We start from the raw sequence: 26,817 nt of genomic DNA, 5'->3' as shown, positions 1-26,817 counted from the left end.
TCTATGCAAGGAGTACACAAGGCTTTCCAAGGGCAGTGTGGCAGGGCAGTGAGAGTATGTTTTGCCTCTGGAAGATAGATTTTTTACTGACCTGTTTTAAAGTCAGTCCCTGCAAAGCCCCTGGTAATTCGAACTGAGTTCCATGCACTCCAACCTGCAGTTACAGGTCTTATACAAGCGCAATGAAAGTTTTAAGAGAATACATTCAGGATTTCAGATTTCCTAAATCAGTCTGCCTGAGAAGCTGCCTGAAGTTCTGGTTCTCCTAATTCTGGTTCTCCTTTCTGACTGTTCCCACTTTATAAGTTCTCCTAATTCTAGTTCTCCTTTCTGACTGTTCCCACTTTATAAGTTGTCCAGGAAACAATTTACTTTTACTTTCATTGTCATTTACACCATCCAACTATTGTAAAAAAAAAAAAAAAAGATACCTTTTGAAGGGGGAGCCCCACCAGAGTAAGCAGAGACGTAGTAAAGGTAATGGCACATCACTTTATCAGTAATAAATTCATGGCAAAGTGAGGCCTTATCTATCTTGGAATTAGAGAAAGAGGCGTTTTCTGGCATAGGACACTGTGATTTGGCATATTAAAATAAACAGCATTCAATGACCCACCTTTCTGGGTGCATTGGGTTAAACAAGGTGCTTCTAAGTAAAAGAGGAATATATCTTTAATAGTCATTTGATAAGGCATGGTAAAATGTTAGCAGTATACTGTCCAGATATTGTGAAATAGAATGAATTTAATACTGAGTTACAAAGCCCTTTGCAAGTCAGGTATTTTTCAATTCATTGCTTTGAAAGAAATTGAAGGAGGAACTAATTGAATTGTCAGCTGTGATATCATTAAAATAATTTCTGAAGCTGTATTACTATGTGATTGTTGGCACACATCTTGGAAGGGATTCAAAGAATTGAGTGGCACTGCTATAGAAGATTCTCCCTTGCTTATGTGAACTAGGTTTTTCTCAAACAAAAACAGGGATGGAGCTGGTCCTTGAGCTCTATCTCATTCTAGCAGTAATGATATTTATTCAAAGTATAGTTTTATAAAGCTTCATCTACCCTACTAAGTACTATATTTCCAGTGAAAGTTTACTTTTTATGTTTAATTATACTTAAAAACATGGACAATATATTTATGTTGTTTTATCAATATTGTCTTTGTAATGATAACTCAATCTAAGAGAAGATAGTATTACTCAGAGCTTTATGATCACAGAACATAAAAGAAATCTCAATTTCAATCTCTCTCTATTTGCAAATAAATATGACAGCTGATCAATAAAAGATTTTTAAGCATGAAATACTATGTCAAGATAAAATCCTGCAGAGGGGCGCCTGGGTGGCTCAGTCGTTAAGCGTCTGCCTTCGGCTCAGGTCATGATCCCAGGTCCTGGGATTGAGCCCCATGTCTGGCTGCCTGCTCAGCGGGAAGCCTGCTTCTCCCTCTCCTTCTGCTTGCATTTCCTCTCTTGCTGTGTCTCTCTCTGTCAAATAAATAAAATCTTTAAAAAAAATAAATAAAAATGAAAAAATAAAAAATAAAAGATAAAATCCTGCAGAGGGCGTATATTGGGAACACAAGTTAAAGTTTAAAAAGGAACAATGCACATTTTATGGCTAATAAAGAAGGGCTTGTTCATGAATTTTGAAACTAGATAATCAAATCACTATTGCATTTAAATTTTATTGAATATATATGTTATATATATATATGAACATATATATATATAAAGCAATATTGTGACAGTTCAATTTTAAAATCTGAATATTCTCCACAGGCCAACAATGCATCCTTTTAACTTACATTTTAAAAATTATATCAACTTCAAAATGTGGAAGAGGTTACATAATTGACCAAAATAAAAGCAAGAATATGTGTTTGCACTTTGTCACCTGGGTTTGTGTGGTTCTAGGGATTAGAAGGTGACTCTCTTTACTCTGTCCCAATTTACCAACCACTTCTAGGCTTGCCAGTTCCTGGCATTGCACAATTAGAACTTCATTGTTAGGAGTTATTCAAACAGGGATTTGGTGTTTATGAAAACACAGCTGTCATAAAGAAAGGTTGCACGCTAACCCTTATCAATCATTTGCAACTGAGAGTGAATAAATGAGTTTATCTTTTTTTTGTTCCGCCTAATAAATGCTTTTGGAAATGTAGAGTGGGGAAGGTTCATTGGGGTTGTTGGTCTTCCTAAGGGAAATAGAAAGTTGCTAGAGAAGGAAAAAACTACCCAGAGAGTGAAACTAGGGTACAGGATATGGAGGAAACAGCATGACTTCATTTTTTTTTTATCACCATGGCACAGCTGTGAAGGTCACTCAATGATACTTGAATTATCATAATCTAATGGTAAATGCATTTCGACCCCCAAAACTCCTGGTGTTCAGAGATGTCTGTGGTCAAGTTCCAAAAAACTGTTTCTAGGAATATTAGAGTATGATTCTAGTTCAGGTAAATAAATCAACACAGTCTTTATATATGTGAATATATGCATGTAAGGAGTAAAATGTGAAAGAAGTAACCAGAGTGTTACCAAATTAAGGACCGTATTTGTTCACATGTTTAAACATGCTTATTTCATTTTTATAGTTTGAAAAAGAGCAAATAAAGAAAATTTAGAGGAGAAAAATTTCTTCCTACTGTCTTTTGAAAGAAAGCGTCTAATTATCAGCCCAACCCCAAGGTTGCCAGGAGCTGCTGAATGACAGGTGGACCTGTGCACAAGTCCTCCGTGATTGGAAGCTGGTATTATTTCTATGTGCCCTACCAACCAGGGAGAGTACTTTGCTAGACTGAATGCTTTCCGCTTTCAACAGAAGCTGTCATTTTAGTGCTCCAGTATTACTCTGCTCCCATGACCATTCAGGCTGCGTCAGGCTGGCCACATTCCCAAGGGAAAACAGCATGTCCAAATGTGCTTGATCTCTCCTCCATTGCCAGTGTCCTTGGTATTCTCATCTCCTGAGCCTTATCAGAAGGATCTCTGCTTTCAGTCAAAATGGGATCAGATTTGGGGAGATACGGCAACGTTTTTTCTGTTTTCTCACATGGAGGTGCTGGATTCATGTTCCTTGTGCGTAGAAGGTGGGCCTCATACCTCTTTGCTAGGATGTCTCCAGAGAGCAGGGCAGGTGTAATTTCACCTTCCTATTTGCCCAGATACTGCAATTCAGGTGCAAACTAAAGCAATGAGTGGCAGGTGGGCATACCTAGGGCCCTATAACTGCACCCTTCTTTGCAATCCACATTTATAAGGGATTCTCTTCTATTTCCTTGATTTTTTTTTTAAGAGAGAGAGAGAGAGCAGTGGGGAGGGACAGAGGGGGGAGGAGTAAGCAAGCTCCATGCCCAGGACAGAGCCCTACGCAGGGCTATATCTCACAACCCTGAGATCATGACCTGAGCCGAAACCGAGAGTCAGATGATTAACCTGTTGAGCCACCCAGGTGCCCCTCTTCTCTCTATTTTCTTTCCACAGATTAAAGGATCATGGTGCACATATACAAATTTTCTTTCTGACCAGCAGGTGTATTTATTTCTGCATTAAACTTGAGAGACTGCAAGTCATACACACCAAAAAACAAATTCTACTTGCATTCATAGCTTCTGGTTGTAGGGAAGAATGCACATGAGGTATGAGGGGGTAGATGTTAGGTCTTTACCAAGATGATGACTGAGGTGACATCAGCCACACTATTCTCTTGGAGGGGGGTGGAGGTAAGAGGGAGAAGGAATGCTGCCTGACCACTTCCTCTTCCTTCTGCTGACATCTTCAGAGGCAGCCATGACTTCCACAAAAATTGTTGGCTTTCTAAGGTGAATTTTATCAATCCGTGTTATAAATCGTACTTTGCAGGCTTTGGGTAGCTTAGGGTTTATAAGGAGATTATCAATCCGGGGGAGCTGGCGGTAAATATGTTCACTTTTTGACTAACAACAGGTTAGGTATTTGCTTTGTGGATTATCTGTGACCTATTTGAAATACGATCCACTTTTCTCACCCTTATGCCCCTGGGCCATCTCTCCCACAAGGTGGTAAATGTACTCAAGAAATATAAACTAATTTTCATATAAGCCTGGGGGGAAAAATAAGAAGGAAAGCAAATATACAGCAAAGATATTCACATAATATGCTCCTAAATCAAATAGAAATGATTTTGGTTCATAGTTCTTCAGGATGATTCAGGTCACTGTTCCCCTCTATTTAGGAAGTTTCATCAATAATTGATTGTTTCCTTTTAGCATGGGGTTATGTTGTTTCATTTAGTGTTCAAAATGCAGCAACCACATTTATAATGCAGTCTCTCAACACTCTCTTCCTTCCTCCCTCACCTGCCTTCCTCAATGTTTCCCTCCCCCTTTTCCTCTCCCCTTCCCCCACACCCTCCTCTCCTCTCCCCACACCCCTTACTTACAGGTGTACCATAGATGACCGAGTCACCCGTGTGGCCTGGCTAAACCGCAGCACCATCCTCTATGCTGGGAATGACAAGTGGTCCATAGACCCTCGTGTGATCATCCTGGTCAACACACCAACCCAGTACAGCATCATGATCCAGAACGTGGATGTGTATGACGAGGGCCCGTACACCTGCTCTGTGCAGACAGACAACCACCCTAAAACCTCCCGGGTCCACCTCATAGTGCAAGGTGAGTCACAGCTGGATCCGGGGGTTAGTGGTCCTGTCAATGATGGAAGGGAAGCATAATCTCAGTCTTCTCTTCTACTCATGTATGAAGGCATGAAAAACATTTTCCTCTATGGAACTCCAAGATTGAGTGTCATGTTCTGGATTTCTTCCCATCTGCTCCATTCTTGACTAAGTACTGAGTATCTTCACAGTTTCTCAATTTTATCTCTGGTCCTTCTGTTCTTATTAATAAGTTGTTTGGCATGTGCTGGTTGAACTTTATTAAGTTACTTAGCACTTTGGATTTGGGCAAGAAGTACTAAAAAATAGAGATATTACTATTCTCTGTGACTTTTAATTACCTTTCATAAGATTATTTCATAATAAGAGGTTAATAACATTGATGTGAAGTTATGTGCCTTGTGACTGGTTTTTGCATGGTTTTGGGATGTGTATGTTCCAGAAGGGGTTCTGGTTGCTGCAGTCAAGTCCTCCCTGGCATGGAGGCTGGGTCTTTGCATCCCTTTAGCCTCACGATGGAGTCTAGATTAAGAAGGATATTAGTCAAAATACTGTCTTCAGGTCTATGTCAGAAATATATCTATATAATTTTTTAAAAGAAGAGTTATTCTCTAACATCCACCCTCATTCTCTCTTTAAAAATTTGTGTTATGGGGCACCTGGGTGGCACAGTGGTTAAGCACCTGCCTTCGGCTCAGGGCGTGATCCCAGCGTTCTGGGATCGAGCCCCACATCAGGCTCTTCTGCAATGAGCCTGCTTCTTCCTCTCTCACTTCCCCTGCTTGTGTTCCCTCTCTTGCTGGCTGTCTCTATCTCTGTCAAATAAATAAATAAAATCTCAAAAAAAAAATTTGTGTTAGTATACCCAAGCATATTATTCAATAGTTTTTCATTAGAATTTCACAATGTAGGGAAAAAGTAAGGCTGAAGAAATGTCAGATTTCCAGATATCAACTATTAAATATTAAAAATTAAAAACACATTCAAATAGCAGCTCTGAGAATTTGGGAGCCGTTTTCAAACAAGGCAGCAATACAAATGAACTTATTTTAAACTGCCCCCAATAATATCATATCTCCCCCATCACTATGTAAAGCAGTTTCTTTCAGGTATTGACTCATGGTATCAATGAAGTGCTAAGGAGACTACTTCCCACCCCCAGTCCCATAGCTTTCCGCCACTAAAGCAGAGGCCAGGGTGGACCTTTCACACAGTGTCCTACACTGACCTGTTGGAGTCATGCACTGAGCTCTCAGAAGGAGTCCCTGGGTGTGATTCAGTCTTTAGTAAGTGCCTTTTATCAGATCCCATCTGCAGTAGATTCAACAAATTTTATTCAGTTTGTGAAATGTGTGTAGCATCTTGGCTTAGCTAATGTGGATGCCCTCACCTCGCTTTGTTAAAGAATATGATTTTGCTCATTTCTGTTGGTTTCGTGGAGAGTTTGAGCAGAGATTAGTGTCTTTTCACACTTTAGTCACTTGCAGAATTCAGGGTGGCCATCCCTTTCTTTTGGCTAGAACAGCTCTTTGCCAGGCTCTGTGAGCCATTTGTAATGGCATGTGCTGGACCAGAGATCGGTCTGCTGTAGTTCTCCTCCCCAGCAGGCCCTGGTGCTGCCATATTGTTTGAAGCCCAATCTCAGTTTAGCCTTCAAGTCCTTCTCTCACCCCCAAGGGCCTTCAGATGCCCGCATCAGCCTGCATACAACAGAAGTCTGTACACTCTGCTGTTTCCATTCTCCATACATGTCCCACCCAGGGGTATGGCTTGGTGACGATCACTGCTTTGGAGCTATAAGACGGCCTGCCATCTGGAGATAAAGACAACTGTCGCGTCTGATGCTTCTTCTCAGAGGCTGGTACAGGCGCTTGGTGAGATCAGTTATCTGAGAGGAGCTGGAATGTCTGTTGAAAGTTCCTCGGGGTGCAGAAAACAAGGGAGTGTGAGTTCTCACTACCCCGCCTGCCACCTGGGCTTGGCTCCTGAGGAGCTGAAATTCTCAGCATTGAAAGTGACGCCTCCGTGGCACCTTCGTGGCCTTGACAGCAAAGTTATCTTCAAATTCAGGAAATGCAGCTCTGAAATAAAAAAGAACTGTCAGGCACTGTACAGAAACAGACTCAAACAGAACAAGGCTATCACTTTTCAGGAAATAAGACAGATTGTGTAAGCATGTCAAAGTCAATACAGGCCATAAAGGGCCAGTGATGCAGAGCTTCGGGGATAATGTGCTTCATAAGGCCCTTGGAGCAATTCCTTGGGCCGGCTATGGAAGCCAGTAGTGTCTCCCTGTGGGCCTCATAGGTTTGGGTCAGAAAGAGTCTGAGAACAGGCAAAAGCAGAGCAGTGGAGTGACTTCAATTTCAGAGGTCAGTTCCTCACAGTCTCCACATTTCAGACCGAGTGACTGTTACAGCTCTGGGTGGCTGAGGTAGCCCTTGAAATCCAATGCAGAAGATCAGGGAGGGCGGAGGTGAAAGAAGGCGACCTTCCCTTGGAACACTTAGCAGATGGATCCTTCCATTTACTGAGAGGTAAAAGGAAGGCACGCAGGGAGCTGCATTCTCTTCTGTCTTGGTTAGCAATGGGGAGACTTGTTCTTTCTTTGGAGACCAGTTGAATTTCTAGTGGGTGGAAGCAGAGACCCCACTGCTCAATTAGAAAGAAGTCCAAGAGTCCTCCTTCTTCCCAGCACCTATCGGCTTTTGTCCAGTCTATAGATTAATTTTTCAGACGTAGTGTTAGTTCAGGTTAGATAAAGATAATGAAAGTTTCCTAATCCTCTTAAAGAAGATTTATCTGACTGAGTAGAAAGCTTTTGGAATACAATAAGGCATGTATAAAACTGAGGCCTAATCTTGCCTTTAATTCCAAACTGCTGATGGGTATTGATTTTGCAATGAGAAAAACTGAAAAATTTCCGAGCTGCAACTTGTCTGTTTGGGGGTGGGGGGAGAAGGTGTTTATCTTCTGTCCATTTGAGGATGTTAGAATCTCATCACCTCTGCCAACCAAGTGCCATTAGCAGAAGGGAGAGCAATCGCACAGGGTCCTGGCTTTGTCGCTCCCTGCCGCTGCAATGTGAGGAACTCAGACATGCTCTGTCACTAACCTCGGAGCCTGTCCTTGGCTGTCTTCTAAGGTGGCCTTTGCCACATATCTGATGGGATTAATTTCCAAGTCTTCTGTGAGAGAAGAAGCTGTGTTTGTTAAAAAAAAAAAATTATCACTGATACCCAAGGCACATCTTGGCCACGGAGGGGATAATTTTAAAGCACCATGTGAGTATGTACGATAATGCGACCTAGACTGTGTACCTAGGCTTTAAGAAAATCCAGAGCCAGAGAGAAGTGTTGCTGTGGAGTAAGATTAGTCAGGTGGGAAAATCGACCTGGCAGCCCCGTATGGGATGGACTGAAGTAGAGAGAAGCCAGAGTAGCAGGGAATAGGTTACTGCCATCACTCAAAAACTGGGACGGGAGTGGGCTATAGGTCTACCCGTGCAGCTGGAGAAGGTTCCTCCAGGAGACACTGTCCAAGGGAAATTGGGAGGGTTAATCTTAATGCCTTGAAAGAGGAAGGATTAAAAGGATATCACCTACCTTTTTGAGTTTGGGGAAATGTTGAAGGGCTGGCTAGTAATCATGGAATTATGCTCCCATGCCACTAGGCTAGGAAAGCATCAGTCTTGCTAGGTTTAGGGATAAGGAAAGCACAGACATTAAGCCGGTCGTATAGAGCTAAGGTGTAACTCGGGATCAGATGAGGTATATTTGAGATTCATCATGAATCCCCTAAGTAGGAAAGTAGGTAAGATTTCTGAGATTAACTATTCCTACAGAACAGCAGGAACTGCAGTTTATTTATATCTATCCCCAGCACATAGCACCCTGTGTGAGGCATCCTAGGCATTCAGCAAATGTTTGTAAAATGAATGGAGGAACAGATTGATACAGCAAAGGACATGGCATATGAAGGCAATGACCATAAAGCCCCTTCAAGCAGATAGGGGTGGGGAATGAGTCAGCCACTGTCCAGATGCCTTGAAGCGGGCAGTAATTGGGAACAGTTCCCTGGAGGGATGGGGGTCTTCAGTGTGACAAGCTAAGAGATACACCAGGGATAACATGCATTTATTTAGCACTCTACAGCACCGGTCACAATCTTTGTCTCGTTTGACCCTTACAACAAGCCCTGGGAGGCTGCAATGCAGTGACTGTTCTCTTCATTTTGCAAATTAGATAACTACAGCTCATGGAGGTTAAGAGAGCAGCCAGGGTCCCCGGTGAGTAAGTAGCAGAGCTGGGGCTTGAACCATGGCCGAGATCAATGTCTCTCCAGCATACTCCAGCACCTCCTCTGCTGACCATATCTGAAGTTCGTTCTCTAATTTAGATCGCAGGGAAATTTTCGGTTATCCTTAATTCTTCCCCTCCCCCTTCCCTGATACTGATAATGCATTGTACCAGCAGAAATTGAGGACAAAGCTCAAGAAGAAGAAAATTAGCAGTGGGGGTGGGGTGCCAACGCTACAATAAATGGTGTAGAGAGGCAGAGAGAGGCAAAGAAGAAGATAATTAATTTACTAGTAGTTCATCCCTCCAGGGAGACACGTTTTAAATGTTACCTCTTTATCCTATGTAAGTACTGAAAGCTCTGCCCCTCTGAGAATCCAGTATCTAATTGTGAGTCTAATTGTCATGAAGTCTTCAGCACTCTGAAACTCCATGGACATCCTTGTGTCGCCATGGTTGCTGTCCTTGTCCAGGATAGATCGGCAAGAACACGGGTTGGCTCTTTGCTCCTTGGATGTCGACATTTTCTGTCTGCTCTCTTGGCTAGTTCAGAGATCTGTTTACTACCAGGTATTTCTTTTCATGGAATGGACCCCCCTCGCTCAGCCCAATTATATGCAAATGGCTACAAATGGTGGAGGATGTGTTCTCACATCTGAGACTCCGCAGCACGCTTATGCAATCTCCGTGTCTGCAAAAGACTGAGTCTTTGAGCCTGGAGTCAGTTGAGGTGAGACTGTTTGGTCCCCAACAAAATTGAGCTGAGAAGGTGGAGAAGTCTGATCTGCCAGCGGGTCCGGTCCTAGATTCTGCTAAGCACCTGCCAACTTCTGCATTGGGCACATGGGGCATAAACCTTAGTTCAGTTGACCCTCATACCAGCCCAACAAAGTCTACATCAGATTCACATTTTAAAAATAAGGAACCTGAGGCTTAGAGAGATTAAAACGTTGCCCAAAGATGATGGCACTATTAAATGCTTTAAATTCCCTTCACTCAACTTGTCTCTGTAAAACAGCAATCAAAATACAGTTAAAGCACTGGACTTGCATTATCCCTTTTGAATATTCTTCATGAAAGCCCTGGAAGACAGAACAGAAAGTCACCACATTCCGGGATCCCTGGGGGGGCTCGGTCGGTTAAGTGTCCAACTCTTGATTTTGGCCCCGATCATGATCTCAGGGTCCTGCGATCAAGCCCTGCATCTGTTGGTCTCCACACTCAGTGGGGAGTCCACTTGAGATTTTCTCTCTCTCCCTCTGCACCCCCACCCACATAAGCTCCCTTGCTTTCTCTCTCTCTCAAAAAAAAAAAAAAAAAGTCATCATATTCCAAGAAAGCAAATTCAGATTCAGTGTTGAAGTCATTTGTCCAAGTTCTGCTGGCCAGTAAATGGCAAAGCACCCCTTCAGGCCAAGCGTTGCGATTCTAGGTCCGGTATGTTCGCACAGCAGACTGCTAACTCCTAGTTAAGCAAAAGGACAGGTAAATGTTGTGAGAAAAATGTAACAAGTTCTGAGGTGCTGCTGAGAAGAGTGGAGACCCAGGAGCCTGTTGTTGGCCATGCGGAGCCCGGGGCACAGGGGGCAGGTGGGCTGGGCACCAGTGCAGTGTTTCCAGCGGGCGGGGGGACGCAGCCCTGCCCACAGGTCACAGTTTTGCCAGGGACCAACTTATTTTCAGATCTTCCTTTGCAACTAACCTCTTTTTTCTGCTATTTTCTCCTCATCTCCCAAATATTACAGTCATTTAAATGAACATGTGTAATTTGGGGCCTAAAGAGAAGCAGGCAGTCAACCTGAAATAAATTTAATTTATTCAGCCTCTATTTTAAATTATAATCACACTTGTTCTTCACAGAGGCAGGGTGGAAAAGTGGAAAAGAACACGACTGGGCATCAAAAAAACTCATTCCCCAGCCTGAGTTCTGCTCCTGACATCCAGGCCTGTATTTGTAGGCTGTTCCCTTCCTGGCTTCTTATCCTGGGGTGATGAATAAAATGCAATGTATTTGATTCTATTTAGGTACACATATGCATACCTTGATCTTATATATTATTCAAATATACCTATATCTATATCTATATATTTGCATTAGAAAATAAGATTCTGAAAAAGGGTCTATAAACTGCAGATTCTATGTATATGTGCAAATAAAACACAGAAGCCAAAAGGTCCACAGTAAAAAATAAATGTAAGACCTTCTCTGGGCTTCGTTTTGTTGGTTTTGAAACAGTACGATTGAAGAAATGGTAAAGAAGTCCTTTCTAGTTATTACATTTTATGATTTATTCCTGTAATTTCTCTGGAGGATTTTTGTATAGTCAGGCATCTCTATATCCCCAGCTTTTCCTCCTTCACCCCCTGATGGGGAAATCAGAGGATTCGCTCTTACTCTCTCATTCATATTTTCTTCAGAGCCCTTAAGATTTGAGGTCCTCTTGCTAACACCATTTTTAGTGGTGACTCTGAGCATGGCTCACCCACATTGGCAGTGGCTCCCTTTTCGGTTACAGGGAGTGGAAAAGAAAGACATCCTCTCCTTCCCTGTTCCACTCTGACATTCGTAGCCTCCACAACCCACATCAAATAGTGTTAAATATGTTAACATTCTTAATTTAGGAGTTGGGTAAACTGAGAAGGCTACTAAAACTTAGAGGGAATCAGGAATGAAATTGTTGCCCTCAGAATGCCCCCAGAACACCATAAAGGAAGGTTCTCGAGAGTCCTATTCCACCAGAAGGGCATCCCCAAGCCAGCTCGCTCCACACTTGACTCAGCCTTCTCCCTCAGGGTCAGAATGAGGCACGCACTCCCACTCTCCATTCTAAGATCCTATCCCTTCTCTCAGATTTATCTGAATGTGGTAGTTGCGTAGCTGGAATAGAATTGGTGCTCACTCTACCCAGTCTCCTGTTTGCCACCCCTCTCAAGACATCATGTGTAGATGGTGACAACACAATCCAGCACATATTTTGCAAAAAAAGATTATTTATCCTTTTATCAAGTCCCTACTCCTGTTGTTGTAAGGAGAAATATGGGCCTTTGTTCTGCTCTGTTTAGAAGATAAGATCATCACACACACACACACACACACACACACACACACACACACAGTCACACATTCATGCACACACAGTTTGCACACGTTTCATGGCTATTTCTTTTGTGGCCTGTGGAATTCCATCCCACCCTCCATTAAATATGTAGGCTCAGCCTCCCTCTAGAAGGAAATGGTGGGGGGATATGCTCAATTCCTCCTGTAACACTTACAATGTTTTAGTTATAGGAATAAGGAGGAGTGGGATTTTCCAAGGGGAATGAGACCAAGCAAAATTTGACATTGGATGAACACATTGTCAGGGCTGGAGGTGGTTTGACCCCGTCTGCCAAGGGGCAACATTTTCATTCGAGGCCCCTGGCTTTAAAAGTGTGTGGGTTTAGGGGCACCTGGGTGGCTTAGTCAGTTAAGCATCTGACTCTTGGTTTTGGCTCAGGTCATGATCTCATGGTCCTGAGATCAAGCCCCACGTCAGGCTCTGAGCTCAGTGAAGAATCTGCTTTTCCCTCTCCTTCTGCTCCTCCTTCCCCAACTCTCTCTCTCCAATAAATAAATAAAATCTTTAAAACATAAAAATAAATAAAAGTGTATGGGCTTGTTTTGAGGCAAAAGCAAGAAACTTCCACGTGATCTAAGATGATGCCAGTCCTGGCACCTAGTTTGGTGACATATACAGAAGCCAGAAAGAGATGCGGCAGGGCCTGGGGCTGTAATCTGCCTTATTTTCAATAGAATTAAATAAAAAGAACAGTCATAAAGTCTGTTCTCAAAATCATCACTGATGTGGAGATGGAGGAGAAAATGAAATGCCTGTTATATTCTGCTCAATTTGCATGGTGATCTCAGCTCATTTCCTAAGAGTCTAGTCTGTCAATAGCTCAAGTAAATACAAGGAGATCTTTCCTGTTGTGAGCAGAGGAAGCAATCACATTTTAGAAAATGGTAAATTATTAATGTTCATAAATTCCCCTAATAGATTAAAGTTCGCCATGACCTTTGTATAGTCAGGATCCTACATAAGATGTCAAATTTCACCACCCCCAAGATTAGTCACAGCTCAGTGTTGGAGTCATCTGTGAATTCCGAATAGTGATGTTTTCCTATATGTGGCACGTGCACACACATTTAGGGAGTCTGACTTGGAGTCCAAAACCTGGAGTTGAGTCCCTGGTTAACAAGTTTTTACCTCAGACACACTGTTTGGCAAAAACAACTCTCCTTTGTATTTATCTCAGTTTGGCTTCTCATCAAGGTATCAGAGCCTTTGACTATTTACTCACTAATAATTCTCCTCTATAGGTACAGAAAATGAGGAATAGAAGTGAAGCAAAATAATCACAAGGAAAGCAGTCAAGAATTTGTTGTTTAGTGGTTTTTTTAAAGATTTTATTTATTTATTTATTTGACAGAGAGACAGCCAGCGGGAGAGGGGACACAAGCAGGGGGAGTGGGAGAGGAAGAGGCAGGCTCCCAGCAGAGCAGGGAGCCTGATGCGGGGCTTGATCCCAGGACTCTGGGATCATACCCTGAGCCGAAGGCAGATGCTTAACAACTGAGCCACCCAGGCGCCCCAAGGATTTGTTTTTTAATAATCACAAATCATGGCTGTCATGCACAGAGTCCAATTCTGTCTTCCAGTTAGCCCCGGAAGGTCGGATGTATTTTCCTACTTTTTTGAATGAGGAAATGGAGTCTCCGAAAGGCTATGAAGCTGCCTTGGGTCACCAGCTGATAAGTGCAGAGCTGTGATTTCAGCTGTGCTCCATCTGTAGGCAAAGCCCACACTGAGCCTCCACGTGGAACTTCCTCTTGATTCCGTCCCTTTCCTATAGGCAGGGCAGCCTGCCACCACAGTTCATTTCTAACACTGTTGCTTTCCTTGCCAGGTTGTTTCTGGTTGAAGGATTTCAGCCTAATATCCCTGCAGTTAGGATCTCTCCTCCTTAAACCTTTTTCTCTCCTTCTATTTGTCTTAGTAAGTACAACATCCCTTTTGAACTTAATATCAGGTTTATATCATCCTGCCGAATTGACATTCCTGGTCCTTAATTGCTTCCATAATTCCTGCCTCCAATTTCTGCTTCTTTCCTGAACTGCTCAAGTTGGGCATCTGTACACACCTTTGTATGGCCCGTGCTGCACTTCCGGTCTTCACTCAAAAACCGGTTCCTCCTTTTACTTCATGTTACTATTCATGCACACATTATCCTTGTATAAAACTTTTGCTTAAGTTTTGACCCTTCTTTCTCTTTTGCTTCTCTATCAAAGCAGATGTGTCCAATTAAGTTATTCCCTTCTTTCTGTTCCCACAACCACCACCATCGAAGTGCAGAATCTTACTCCTCAGTGACTTTTTAGTCAAAGCCTAATTGCTACCCAACCCTCTGTCTCTGCCTCCTTATAATCCAATTTACCGCCATTGTCTAAATATTCCTGAAGCACTCATCTGATCACGCCACTTCCCTCTCCTCCTAACTTCGGTGACTCCCTATTGACGATAAAGTCAAATCCTCTTAGAGGGCTTTTCCAAGTGCTAAGCAATTCATGGCCGAACCTACTTTCCACCCTCACTTTCTACTATTTTATCTGCGTATCTTACACACATTAGCCAGACTTGTCCTTGTAAAACCCCCACCCATAATGCCCTGCTTTCTTTTTAATTTCTTACACTCTCCATCTGTCTTGAATGTATTTTTCTTTGGATTTCCAAATTCTGCAGACCCTTTCAAGCAGCACTGTCCCATAGAGCTCTTACCTGCCCAATAGCCCTTTCAGTGATGACGGAAATATTCTATATCTGCACTGTCCAATGTGGTAGCCGTTAGTCACAAGTGGCTATTGAAGACTTGAGATGTGGCCAGTATGACTGATGAACTGAAGTTTTAGTATTATTTAATTATAACTAATTTAATTTAAAATGGCCGCACAGGCTAGTGGTGATAATATCGTACAGCACAGTTTTAGATTTTAAATATCCAAAGCCAAAGTCTTTCTTTGGAATTCTAATACCATTTTACCTACACTTTCTTAAAACAGCTGAAACTTTTTCTCTCATAGTTCAGCTATTGGTGGATTTCACTCTTTCTCCTCTAGATTATAATTTCCTTGAAGACAAGAGCCAAGGTTAGCATCAAAATTTTTTATATGGGTGTAGTTTAAGGATTGCAATCTGAATTGGCATGACCAATGAACAAATTAAATGTTACTAATCCACAAGAATGATAGAAAAATACCCTAAATTGGAGGTTACTGGAAACCATATCACAAAAAGCAACATCCACCTTGGATTTCTTACCTTTGTTTCCCCGTGCTCAGGATGGATTGCTGTCCACGGTAGGCACAGAAAACATTTCTATTGAATAGAGTTCTTAGTGAAACATTTTTTTTTTTTAAATTTCAGAATTTAGTGTTCCTGGGGAAAGATCTGATACAACCACTTTCTTTTAGTGTGTTAGAAATCACCTCCAAACAAGATGCCTCAGAGGGCAGCCCGGGCAGGCGGAGCTGGCAGTGCATGCACCCGGCCCGCTGCAATAAACATAATGGGATGGGTGATGTCTTCTGATTGGCCAGCAAACAGACATTAATGACCAGTTAGCAACTGTGTTCAGGTCAATTAATTTATATTTGTATTTTGCAAACTTAAAGTTGCCCTGTTAGATTATTGATTCTTTGTCCCTGTATTCAATTTGTTTTTAATTGCACCATTGCTGGGCCAAGCCCTCCCTCCTGGCAAGCTCGCAATAAATCTGCCACCATCTCAACAATCAACAATAAATGTGTCTCTTCATGTCATTATTAATATGTCTCTTGGATTGGTTCATTACCACGGTTAACAGTTTATAAGAGCTGAATGGCACACTGCCAGGAGGATTCCTTTTCCCAAGGGCTATTTTGTCGTGATAGGATTGATGTTTTAAGGGCTGTGCACGTCTGAGGAAAGGGGCCTGGGATTTAATTTAATATAGTGGGAATACCGGCTACCTAATCCTCTTTTTATCATAAACAGCTTTAGAAGAAGGTACTGTTGGAATAGAGATTTTACCCTCCCTTATAATTCTTCTTCTTCTCACTTCCTATTCTCTTCTTATCTTCTTAATTCCTTCTTAATTTCGATTCAGATAGACTTTCCCCCCCAAAAAAACAACATACTAGGTATGGGGATGAAAATCCCCAGTAGGGGAGCATGAGTTCCCCAGGAGCTGGGGTTTTATGATCGTTATTATTGTTAGTTGAAAACAGAGAGGAGTTCCCTATATTCGATGTGTGAATGGTGACTAACAGACCTACAGAAATACTGCATTCAGAATATCACCCTCATTGAGGTCAGTACTGGAAAAAAAAATAAGGTTTATCTTAGACTAGAGATAATCATTAATTCTCTTATTATTATTGGCTCTTTTAGGTAGTAGAATTTTTTCAGGGGGAAAGTACAGATATTAAATGAATGTCTAGGTTGGCAGAAGAGATTCTCTGTGTCCCAGAAATGCCAAGGGAGAAACCTGGATGAAGCAGAGAGTGCTTTATAAAACCCCCGCAGTGGCCTGAGATCTAATAACAGTCCAGACATTTGTCATTTCCAAGGCACAAGTTGCTCCAGGACAAGAAATGTGGTCTCCCTCAGACACAGAGTTAACAGTCAATTTTTGTTCTAGATATAGATTTTATACTTAATTTACTACTAACAACACCCACACGCATAACTTCTGTCCTTTGCACAAAGTTCTCCCAAACAGATCAAACTGAATTTATATTGCAAGGGTGAGGCATGGGGGAGAGGGGTGACACCTGTTGTTTCACTGGATAGGAGTTCAAGTAGCCCAGGGGAGTGGAGACCAGGGGCAGTGGGGCCTGGACCAGGAAGATTTAGGAAAGTAGAAGGAGACAAGGGGAAGTGATGGAAGAAGAACCGAGAGATATCTGGGGGAGGGCCATAGAAGTGCAGGGAGGGTGCCATTGCATGTGCAGGGAGCAGAGAGAATTGGAGAGAAAGGGACACAGGGGACAGAGGAGCCCAGCCCCAGGGTACTGAGGACATCTGCCCGATGGAGGTGGGGAAACCATAGGCCAAGCCCAGAGACCCTTGGCTCTTTAGGCTTTCCATGTGGGCTTCTCTAGTGCAATCCACATTGTAAATTGTCTGCAGGACACCCCACACTTCTCTCTACAAACAGCCTACCCCCCACTTGCTTCCCTGCTACTCTGCCTGAGCTCATTCAGCACGTCCTCTGCAAGAGGCCGAGAGAAGCTAAAGCAGTCACCCAGGTGGGCCATCAGGCTCAAGCAAGACTTCGCAATTCCACCCTTTGCCCTCTTCCTGCTCCCCAGACACCAACAGTGCAAACTGGTCACAGCTCAGGCAACTGAAGGTTGGGTTTATGTTTCTACAGTGCTCTAATACCAAAGGCAATCCAACAAGAAAGGCAGTGTTCATGATAACCAAACCTTAATGAAAACATATACAGAAGAGAAACCCAGTTGCCTGGCTGCTTCCAGGTAAGAGATGTGCACAACTGGGTTTCTGGTTTGGCCACTTTTTCTGGGACCTTAAATGAGTTCCTTAACCAAAGTCTCAGTGTCTTCGCCTGTAAATTGTAGGAGATGAAGCCTGCCCTACTTCCTTCTTAAGACTGTCGTGCATGAAGTAGACAGCACTCCATACTTGACTAGGTCTCGTGCAAAGGAACTATTGACATTATTTGATTTAGGCTGCTAGGCTAATTTCTGAAAATGCCTCTGAGTTTGTGTGACAGGCATGAAGTTAGGGTGATTCAGGAATACTTAGAACCATTCACCTCTACTCATCCTAATATAGTTTTAACATAAAAATATAGCCACCGGCCTTGTAGTGTTTTAATAAATTATATTGATTTTGTGGATAATGATCAAACTATGTCATCTTCTGAATATATATAAATCTATGTGTGTTAGGCCCCCTCTCCTTGAAGTTTTATGTCATTCTCCTTATTATTTTGAAATAGTCTTCTCCTATTTTTGATATTGTCATAATATTATAGTCTCACGTTCAAGAGGTACTTCTGAAAAAATACATATAATTATATTTAGTGAGAGAGGATTAAGAAATGAAGTGGACAACTTTGAGGCAAAAAAAAAAAAAAAGAGAAAGAAAAGAAAAGAAATAATCACTGAATCATCATCCAAACTTTTGTCAAAGACTTTGTTTTCCTTAAGAACCATGTATGACTTATGTAAAGAAATGCAAAACTCAGATACTTTCTGAAGATTACCTCTCTAAGGAGCCACTACCCCTCGTTCCAAATGGCATAACTTTATCTGTAATGAATTGCCCTTATTGCTATCACAGTCAAAGGAAAATAAAATAAGATAAGAGTCTATGCTCCAGTTTAAAAAAAAAAAAAAAAAAGTCCGTGGCTGCAGCACACCCCTCCCCCCGAAGTGCCCACTTTAAACACCCCACCGATGTGAGCGTTGAATGACAAGCCGTGAGCCCTGGCCATGGTTAATCCAAAGCACCAACAACTAATAACAGAATCAGAAAACACAAAATAGCTCCTTGAGGAATAAAGCTTCCCAGTCCCTGGTTCCGCAACAGCAGGGTGGAAAGTGAGGGGACAGGAAAATCAAAGTTCCTTTAAAAAAAAAATTATCACACATAGAGGCAAAATGTCCCCACAGCAGGAAGGAAAGTGGAAAACACACCAAATCGATCACCTTAAAAATGAGACTTAAAATCTTCTACTACCCAAGATGTAGGTGGGAAGGGAAGAATGGGCCCAGCAGCTTGAAAATCTTTTATTACACTGCATGCTGACTACAGGGCACAAACAGGAAAACGCAATTAAGGTCAGGCCATTAAAAAGACGCCCGAGGATAACTCTGAGAAAGACCCTCCGGAGGGTCAATCAGCAGGTGCTCGGGCAACTTGCAAAGGAAGCTCTGAGAAAGTGCCAGGCAGAGGGTGGGAGCACCTCAGACGGGACATTGCTGAAATCAGATCTCCTTGGGGCCTTGCACAGCCCCAAAGAGGTGAGAGTGTGACAGCAGTGGTGGGAGAGAAGGTGGAGGTGAGAATTCAGGGCCTCCCAATACCTTCACTCCCGCAGCTGGAGGACAGGTTCTCACCAGTATCATCAGAAGCCTTTGGTTCTATCTTCATTGCTACCGCAGTGGCATCGACCCCTTTTTGGCTCATGTGTTCATAAGGAACATACGAGACTGGGAGGTGATGCCATTTCAAATAGGAGTCACCTGAGCAACCCCATGGTTCTGTAGTCACCCTTCCTCTCCCTCAGACTCAATCCAGGTGTGGGTGGTACCTGCTGACTATGAATTGGCAGGTGTGGAGCCCTGGGGAGTGTGTACACAGGTCTGCTCAGACTGCACTGAACTGATCCTTTAATGAGGAGCTTGACTTCTCATTAGAAGCTTTGCAGAAATGGCGTCAAGAGAAGTGTCCAGGTTCAGGGACCTTTGCTAGGCAGTGTCGATTCCCTGGCTAGCTACAGAAAGCCCAGGCTTGTAGGGACCCCCTCCCTCTCTCTCTCCGTCCCGTGCAGCACATAATACCCCCACTTGTGCCTGTTTAGTTCAGGGGCTACCCCTAATGTGTATTTGCAGGTGTTACAGGAGCCCAGACTTCCCAAGTTTCACCCCACCCCCCACCCCAGGCTGTGGCTCTGTCCCATTGGGCTATAGCCATGGAGTTACATACCTGATTTCCCCACCAAAATATAAGCACCATGAAGATGGGGACAAAGTTTTCACCTCCCTGTGGACAATAATATTTACTTCCTGTGTATGGCAGAGGACCTAGCACAGATTAGATGCTCAAAAATCCTTAAGAAATGTGTCTGGCATGTAATGAGCGATCGATAAGTATTTAAATGATAAGACGGATGAAAATATTTGATTGAGAGGAACTGAAACAAATTAATTTTGGCATGTAGGTGCATGTAGAAATAATCTACGAATCACATATTATTCAGGGATAGCTATGGTGTGAGTCTGGTGGTAACTACCCATCCTTCCTTCCTGTGTAGGCTATAAGAGGATTCTTAAGTCAAGACTGGTTAAGACAGTGTTGATCTCCATTCCAGCCAGCCTGTCTCTAATCGTGTGCTGATTCAGAGCCTCCTAATTCTTTCTTCCATCCTACAGAGCCCAAAGCCACTGGCTGAGATTTATAGTCCCACCCCACCCCGCTTACCTCCTTTGGCTGGAGAGGGCGTGCTAATTGCTGTGGGCTTTGTGTGTCCTCAATGCTCAGCCTTCATGACACTCCAGAGTTCATCTATTACACATATCCTGCACTAGTCCTCTCTGATTCCCATTTGCTACTGCAGAAGTCTGTGGAGTGCCTGCAGGACAGCCCTGACGGTGTGGACGGGTTCTTATAAGGTTTCTAGCAGAAATGACATCAACTACAAAGTGCCCATTCTGGCTGTAGCAGGAGGGGTTTTATAGACTTCTCTGACTTTGGGAAGGGGAAAATAATTTCTAGGTATAATACAATTTGGAACATGCTCCCATTTTCCCCAGAAACGATTGCCTTGCAGTGATTTTCTGTCTCTGAAAGTGGATGTTCCCTGGGCTGTAGCTACTGCGAATCAAAGAATTCCTGGTGCTCCGTGAGTAGGGTTTGTAGCTCAGTCATTTCTGGCTACTCACTTGGGGCCAGTGCTAACATCTCCTCCCCTCCTACTGCATTCTGAAGGTGCCATTGTCTCCTTTCCTCTTCTGCTGCTTCCTTAATCCCCCTGCCTCTTCCTTAATCCTCTCGGGTCCAGGCAGAGGGTGCTCACCTACCTTTTGCAGCAGGGAAAGCCTCTTTGCAAAGGCCTGAGGGCCAGGCCAACTTTGCCCGTACATTTGCATACATTTACATTTAGTTGGCCTGCAAAACATGATGATTATGCAAAGTTCTGCTCCTAGCAGGAAAGGATTCTGTTTGGATTCAGGAACTCTCCGTTCCATAGAACACAACTAGGTGCTGAGAGGCGCTGTAGTCATTGCTATTCCGTGGAAGGGTGCCTGAGTGTGATTGATGGTAATGAAGGCTGCACCCAGGTGTCAGCGGGGACAGCTCCAAGTACAAAAGTCACCCAGCTGGGCTCCTGCTTCNCCTAGCAGGAAAGGATTCTGTTTGGATTCAGGAACTCTCCGTTCCATAGAACACAACTAGGTGCTGAGAGGCACTGTAGTCATTGCTATTCCGTGGAAGGGTGCCTGAGTGTGATTGATGGTAATGAAGGCTGGACCCAGGTGTCAGCGGGACAGCTCCAAGTACAAAAGTCACCCAGCTGGGCTCCTGCTTCCATATCCACATCTCCCCAGTGTCATTTTGCCCATAGTTAGGTGAAGAGTTAGGGGGCTGCCTCTCACATTTTGATAGCATGCCTCTGGCAAGCTGCCTGAGCGGCTCTCAGTGGGCCTATGTTCTCAGTGCTCTCCTCCTCTCTTCTAGTAAATTCAGCACATCTCTGTGGAAATTGGGTTTCAGACCACCAGCCTGCTCTTCCTTCACGTCTTGAAAGCTTTACTGGGTCCCTGATCCGTTTCCTTTCTTGTGAGTAAGGTAAGGTCCTTAGGTACAGCATGGTGCCAACATCCCTTAAATGCAAGGTTCTAGTGCTTGGTTTGCAGAAAATACTCACTTGGTTATAAGAACACAGTATGGTGAGTCCAAAGACCTAGAAACTACTCTAGCGTCCATTATTTATGCTGTCTTAGGTATATGAATTAACTTCCTTAGATGTGTTTCTTGCTGTATAAAATAAGGGAGAAGTATATGGTCTCTGAAATCCATTCCTGCTCTAAAATTCTAGATTTTTATGCCTGGGGTTACGTATTTTATATGTTTTTGTAATCTTCCACGGATAGATTGATATTGTAGTCTACCCGTTGTTTCATCTGCTTGTTCACTAAATATTTAATACCTACTAAGTGAAACCATCATCAGTGAGAATATGTTAAGCATCATCTCTGCATTAAGTGCTTTGTGACAATCCCGTGGATAAAATAACGTAAATCGGGGCGCCTGGGTGGCACAGCGGTTAAGCGTCTGCCTTCGGCTCAGGGCGTGATCCTGGCGTGATGGGATCGAGCCCCACATCAGGCTCTTCCGCTATGAGCCTGCTTCTTCCTTTCCCACTCCCCCTGCTTGTGTTCCCTCTCTCGCTGGGCTGTCTCTATCTCTGTCGAATAAATAAAATGAAATCTTTAAAAATAAATAAATAAATAACATAAATCATCAGTCTGCATTTTGCAGGATGATTTCCACACCTCCTTCCATGATTTTACATTCTGTCCTTGGGGGACAAGAGATTGATTGTGTCAACCTGAACACCTAAAATGCACCATGTGGATAATAGCACTCAATAATATTTGCTTGAATAGAATTAAGTTGAACCCCACGTGAATTCTAAAATTTGCCTTTATTTTTACATTTTTAATGGGAGAGCGAGGGCAATGACAAGGAAGAGAGTAGTCACAACTAAATTACAGTTTTCTTTCATATTTATTAAAAGTGTATTTCGGGGGGGGTGCCTGGGTGGCTCAGTTGGTTAAGTGTCTTCCTTCTGCTCAGTTCATGATCCCAGGGTCCTAGGATTGAGGCCCTCATTGTGGGGCTCCCTGCTCAGTGGGGGGTCTGCTTCTTCCTCTCCCTGCCCAACCCTCCCACCCCCACTCATGCTCTCTCTTGCTATCTCTCTCTCTCAAATAAATAAAATCTTAAAAAATATATAAAAGTGTATTTTGGGAAACATTGCAACAGGTGAGTGGCTAAACCACCAATCTAGTCTTACCTTAAGCATTCCAGGGCAGTCTGGGTAAGTCTTTGTCCCCTGGACACCAAACGCTCACTTCTTTAAAAATAAATTCACCTAACTAATCATTTATTGAATGTTGATTATATTCATGGTATGGTAGGAACTGTAGAGAGGAATGGGGGAAAAGTTCAAGGAAGTTTTCATTCCTGAAGGAAGACAGAACATATCCTCATAAAATAATCAAAGAAAAAATGTTTAAACTGAGCAATAGGTAAAATATATTTTAGTAAAGTATGTATTTCGTATTTAGCGTTAGCCTATCAGTGTTCATTTACTTTACAAATAGACCAGTTCGATCTCTCTTCTTGGAAGCCTTGAGGGCACCTCAAAGTCAAGATGGCCAGAATTAAACTCAAATGTTGCCTACAGCGGTGTTTCCCCTCAGTGTTTGACACCATCATACACTGAGTTCCATGAACCAGAAATATGACCATTCCCTTAGATACCTCTCCCCACAGTCCCTTCCAGCACTGGTACTGCCTTAGTTGGCTCCAGCTACATAACAAGATACCACAGGCTGGGTGACTTCAACAATAGAAATTCATTTTCTCACAGTTCTGGAGGTTAGAATTCCAAGATCAAGGTGCCATTAGAGTTGGTTTGTAGGGAGAACTCTCTTTCTGGCTTGTGGAAAATGGCTTTCTAGCTGCGTACTCACATGGCCTGTTCTCTGTGTGCATGTGTGGACACTGAGAGAGAGAGAGAGAGACAGAGACAGAGACAGAGACAGAGAGAGATCTCTGGTGTCCCATCCTTTTATAAGAATGCTAGTTCTTTCAGATTAGGGTGCCATGCCTGTGACCTTATTTAATCTTAATTACCTCCTTAAAGGCCATATCTCCAAATATGATCCATTGGGGGTTAAGACTTCAGCATATGAAAACTGACACATCATAATTCAGTCCTAAACAAGTACCACATAACGTAACTCTAGTTTCTAACAGCTCAAGCTATTAGTTGTTTAACACAATAAAATTTTTATTGCTTGCTCAGATATTCCAATTATCCAGGATCTGGGAGAGGGCAAAATGCTAAGTTCCATGCAATCATTCAGGAATAAAACCTGACTGAGGTTCTGCCCCTTTCAAAACATCGTGACAAGGTCAATTCTGGTCATAGACATCTAGCAGGCTGACTGCAGAGGAGGAAAGATTGAGCATAAAAAGATGTGGATTTTATTTATTTATGTATTTATTTATTGGTAGGGGAGGCTTGTTTTCATCTATTTTTTTTTTTGTTATGGGCCAAGCTTCTTGGAAGTGGTACATACAACTTCTGCTTACATTCCTTTGGCTAGAACTCCCAGCAGCTAGAAAATATAGTCTAGCTGTATGCCGAAGAAGAGAAGAATAGGTTTGGTGAATAGCTTGCCTGTCTCTGCCATATTAAATCCAATTCACCGTTCTCCAAAAATACATCTTAAATCTCTCCGCCTCATTCCATCTCCACCACTCAAGAATCTCAAATTACTATAAAAACCTACTAAGTTGCTTATCTACATCTTCTCTTACAATTTTTAAATGGTAACATATACACAAAATTTACTGCTTTGACCATCTTCAAGTGTATAATTCTGTGGCAATAATTATATTCACAATGTTGTGCAACCATCGCCACTATCGATCTCTAGAACATTTTCATCATCCCAACCTTGCTACGCCTTAAACAATAACTCCTTATCCCTTCATCCCTCCAGCTTCTGGTAACCCCTCTGCTTCTACTTTTGACCGCCTCAGATTATTCCTGCAGCCCAAATGATCTCTTAAAAAAGTCTAACCACACACACAAATACACTGTGTTTAGGCCCCTAAATGACTTCCCATTGGTCCTAGCAAAATTATTAAAGTCCCTAATGTGGCCTCCGTTCCCTGAGACCTCTGATCCACAGCTGCCTCGTGGCCTGACGTAAACACACAGTCCCCTTCCGACTCTGGACTACAGGCCCCCGCAGTGCTCTTCCGTTACAGCTTCCTGGCTCGCTGCTCTCCTCTCACCTTTGGGTCTTTGCGCTGACTGCTTTTCCTCTAAGTGTTCTCCCCTCCGCATTTTCCTTGTCAGCTCCTATTAGCTTCTAAATCTTATCTCCACTGTCACTTCCTCAGCAGTTTTCTCTCAACGTCCTGACTATGCCAAATAGGCCATCATAGAATTTCATAGCATGGTCTATCTCTTTTCTGAGCACTCCTTGCACATACTTTCAAAATTTTGTAGTAAATATATCTCTTCCCACTGGACCTTAAATTCCATAAGTGTGGAGACTGTACTGTTTATCTTCCCTGTTTTATTTCTAGTACCAAAGTGATGCCTAGCATATAATAGGCATTTGATGAATAAATTATGAATGAACAGATGAATGCTATCGGCACCAGAAAGGGTTGAAATCAGAGGGACACAGAAGATGACTTGGTAGGAAGGACCATGAAAACATCGGTAAAATTGGCCTACAACAAGGAAGAAGACATTCCCTGCTGGATGAAACACCCTTATTAGTTTTTATTTTAAATTTTATTATTTATTCCTTTGCCATAAAGTCTCTTTGGCACATCACTTCTTTTTAAACCTTAGTGATAATGCTATGACAATCAGGATAACATTGAAAAAGAAGAATATTTCTTAATTTTAGAGCATGCCTTTCTTTGGAGGGAAGACAAAGAAAAAACAGTATTGTTGAATGATAACCACTGAACAAGCAATTTCACCTGATCCTATATTTGATATTAAAGTTCCTTTAATAGAATATCTTTGACATTTCTACCACATCCTTGAGAGCTTTAAAAAGAAATGAAACAGGGTCTCAGAGCTGTCGAGTAAGACACTGAAATCACAAATAAGAAAGCCAAGAGTAGAACTGAGACATTCAGATTCTCAGATAGGTTTTCTCTGTTTCTTAGTCCTGGTATTCCCCATTATCACCCTCATATTTCAGTTCTCTAGAAATTGGATGAATTCATAATATAAATCAAACCCATTGAAGATCTTAAGAAATGTTTTAACCAAGCTCTTTGTTCTGGGTCCCTAGAAAATAGATCCTGATTAAATGTTGATGTTTTATTTTTGTGGTGAACTCCCAGGGCAAAGAGAATGAAGGCAAAGGGAAGTGAGGAAGAGAAGGATGGGAAGCAATATGCGATGTTGCCTTAGCAGTACTGGCTGCTGATAGATGATGAGCAGGGAAGTGGCGTAGTTGGCCACTTGGCAGGTGTTTCCACTTAGTCATGCAGGAGGTCTACAAACCAGCTCCAGAGAGACTATGCCTTGAAACTATCCATGATCAGGAAAAATGGAGAGGGGACTTACTGATCTGACTCCTTCTTTGCCTCCTTTCCTATCTTCCTTGGATGTAAGTTTATTCTACATGCAGTGAACTCCCCAGATCTCTGGGTTGCATTGCATGGGCCCTGTGGTGACCACTAGGGAAGCTAGATCCCGTGCTTGGAAGGATGGCGTTTCATCTGGAGTTGGCAGTGGTAGAGGATCCAGAATCTTTCGGCGGTCAGCCGGTCAGCTTCAGATGGCAGAACTGCAAGGCCGTGCCTGGAGCTGGCCAGCCATGGGGGATGAGGAAGCTGAGCAAACAGCTAAAGATTTGGGAGCCAAGGAGGCCAAGAGAACTTGAGGGGCAATGCAGGCTTTTGGAAGGCTGCAGTATTTGGTGTAGTTAGCTTTTCAACTTGAATCTTCTCTCACACTGGCCAGATGGCGAAAATGTAAAGACTGACAATATTGTCTTAGTGAGGATGGGGATCAACTGATACATCAGACACTGTTCCTGGGAGTTGAGTTGCCTCATCTATATTAGAAAGGTACTTGGCAATTTCTGTTAGACCTAAACATACATCTGTTTTACACCCCCCAAATTCAACTTGTAGGTGTTTTCCGAAAAGAAAATCATATAGGTACACATCAGAAGACAACAGGAAGAATGTTCACACAGTGGATTTTCTTTTTCTTTTTTTTTTTTAAAGATTTTTATTTATTTATTCG

General features: G+C 42.7%; 1 protein-coding gene across 1 annotated transcript in view; it reads left to right on the top strand.

Moving 5' to 3' along the window:
- The window catches only part of OPCML (opioid binding protein/cell adhesion molecule like), a 518,190-nt gene that overhangs the window by 291,127 nt on the left and 200,246 nt on the right, over positions 1–26,817 (top strand). Inside the window, exon 2 of the mRNA XM_034666102.1 lies at positions 4,429–4,661. Coding sequence (XP_034521993.1) covers positions 4,429–4,661 — 233 coding nt within the window. The remainder of the gene's footprint in view (positions 1–4,428; positions 4,662–26,817) is intronic.

The sequence above is a fragment of the Ailuropoda melanoleuca genome, chromosome 8 (assembly GCF_002007445.2).
Source record: "Ailuropoda melanoleuca isolate Jingjing chromosome 8, ASM200744v2, whole genome shotgun sequence".
In the NCBI taxonomy this organism is placed as follows: Eukaryota; Metazoa; Chordata; class Mammalia; order Carnivora; family Ursidae; genus Ailuropoda; species Ailuropoda melanoleuca.
Note: the sequence above shows the minus strand (reverse complement) of the source record. Positions and strands in the feature narration are given on the sequence as shown.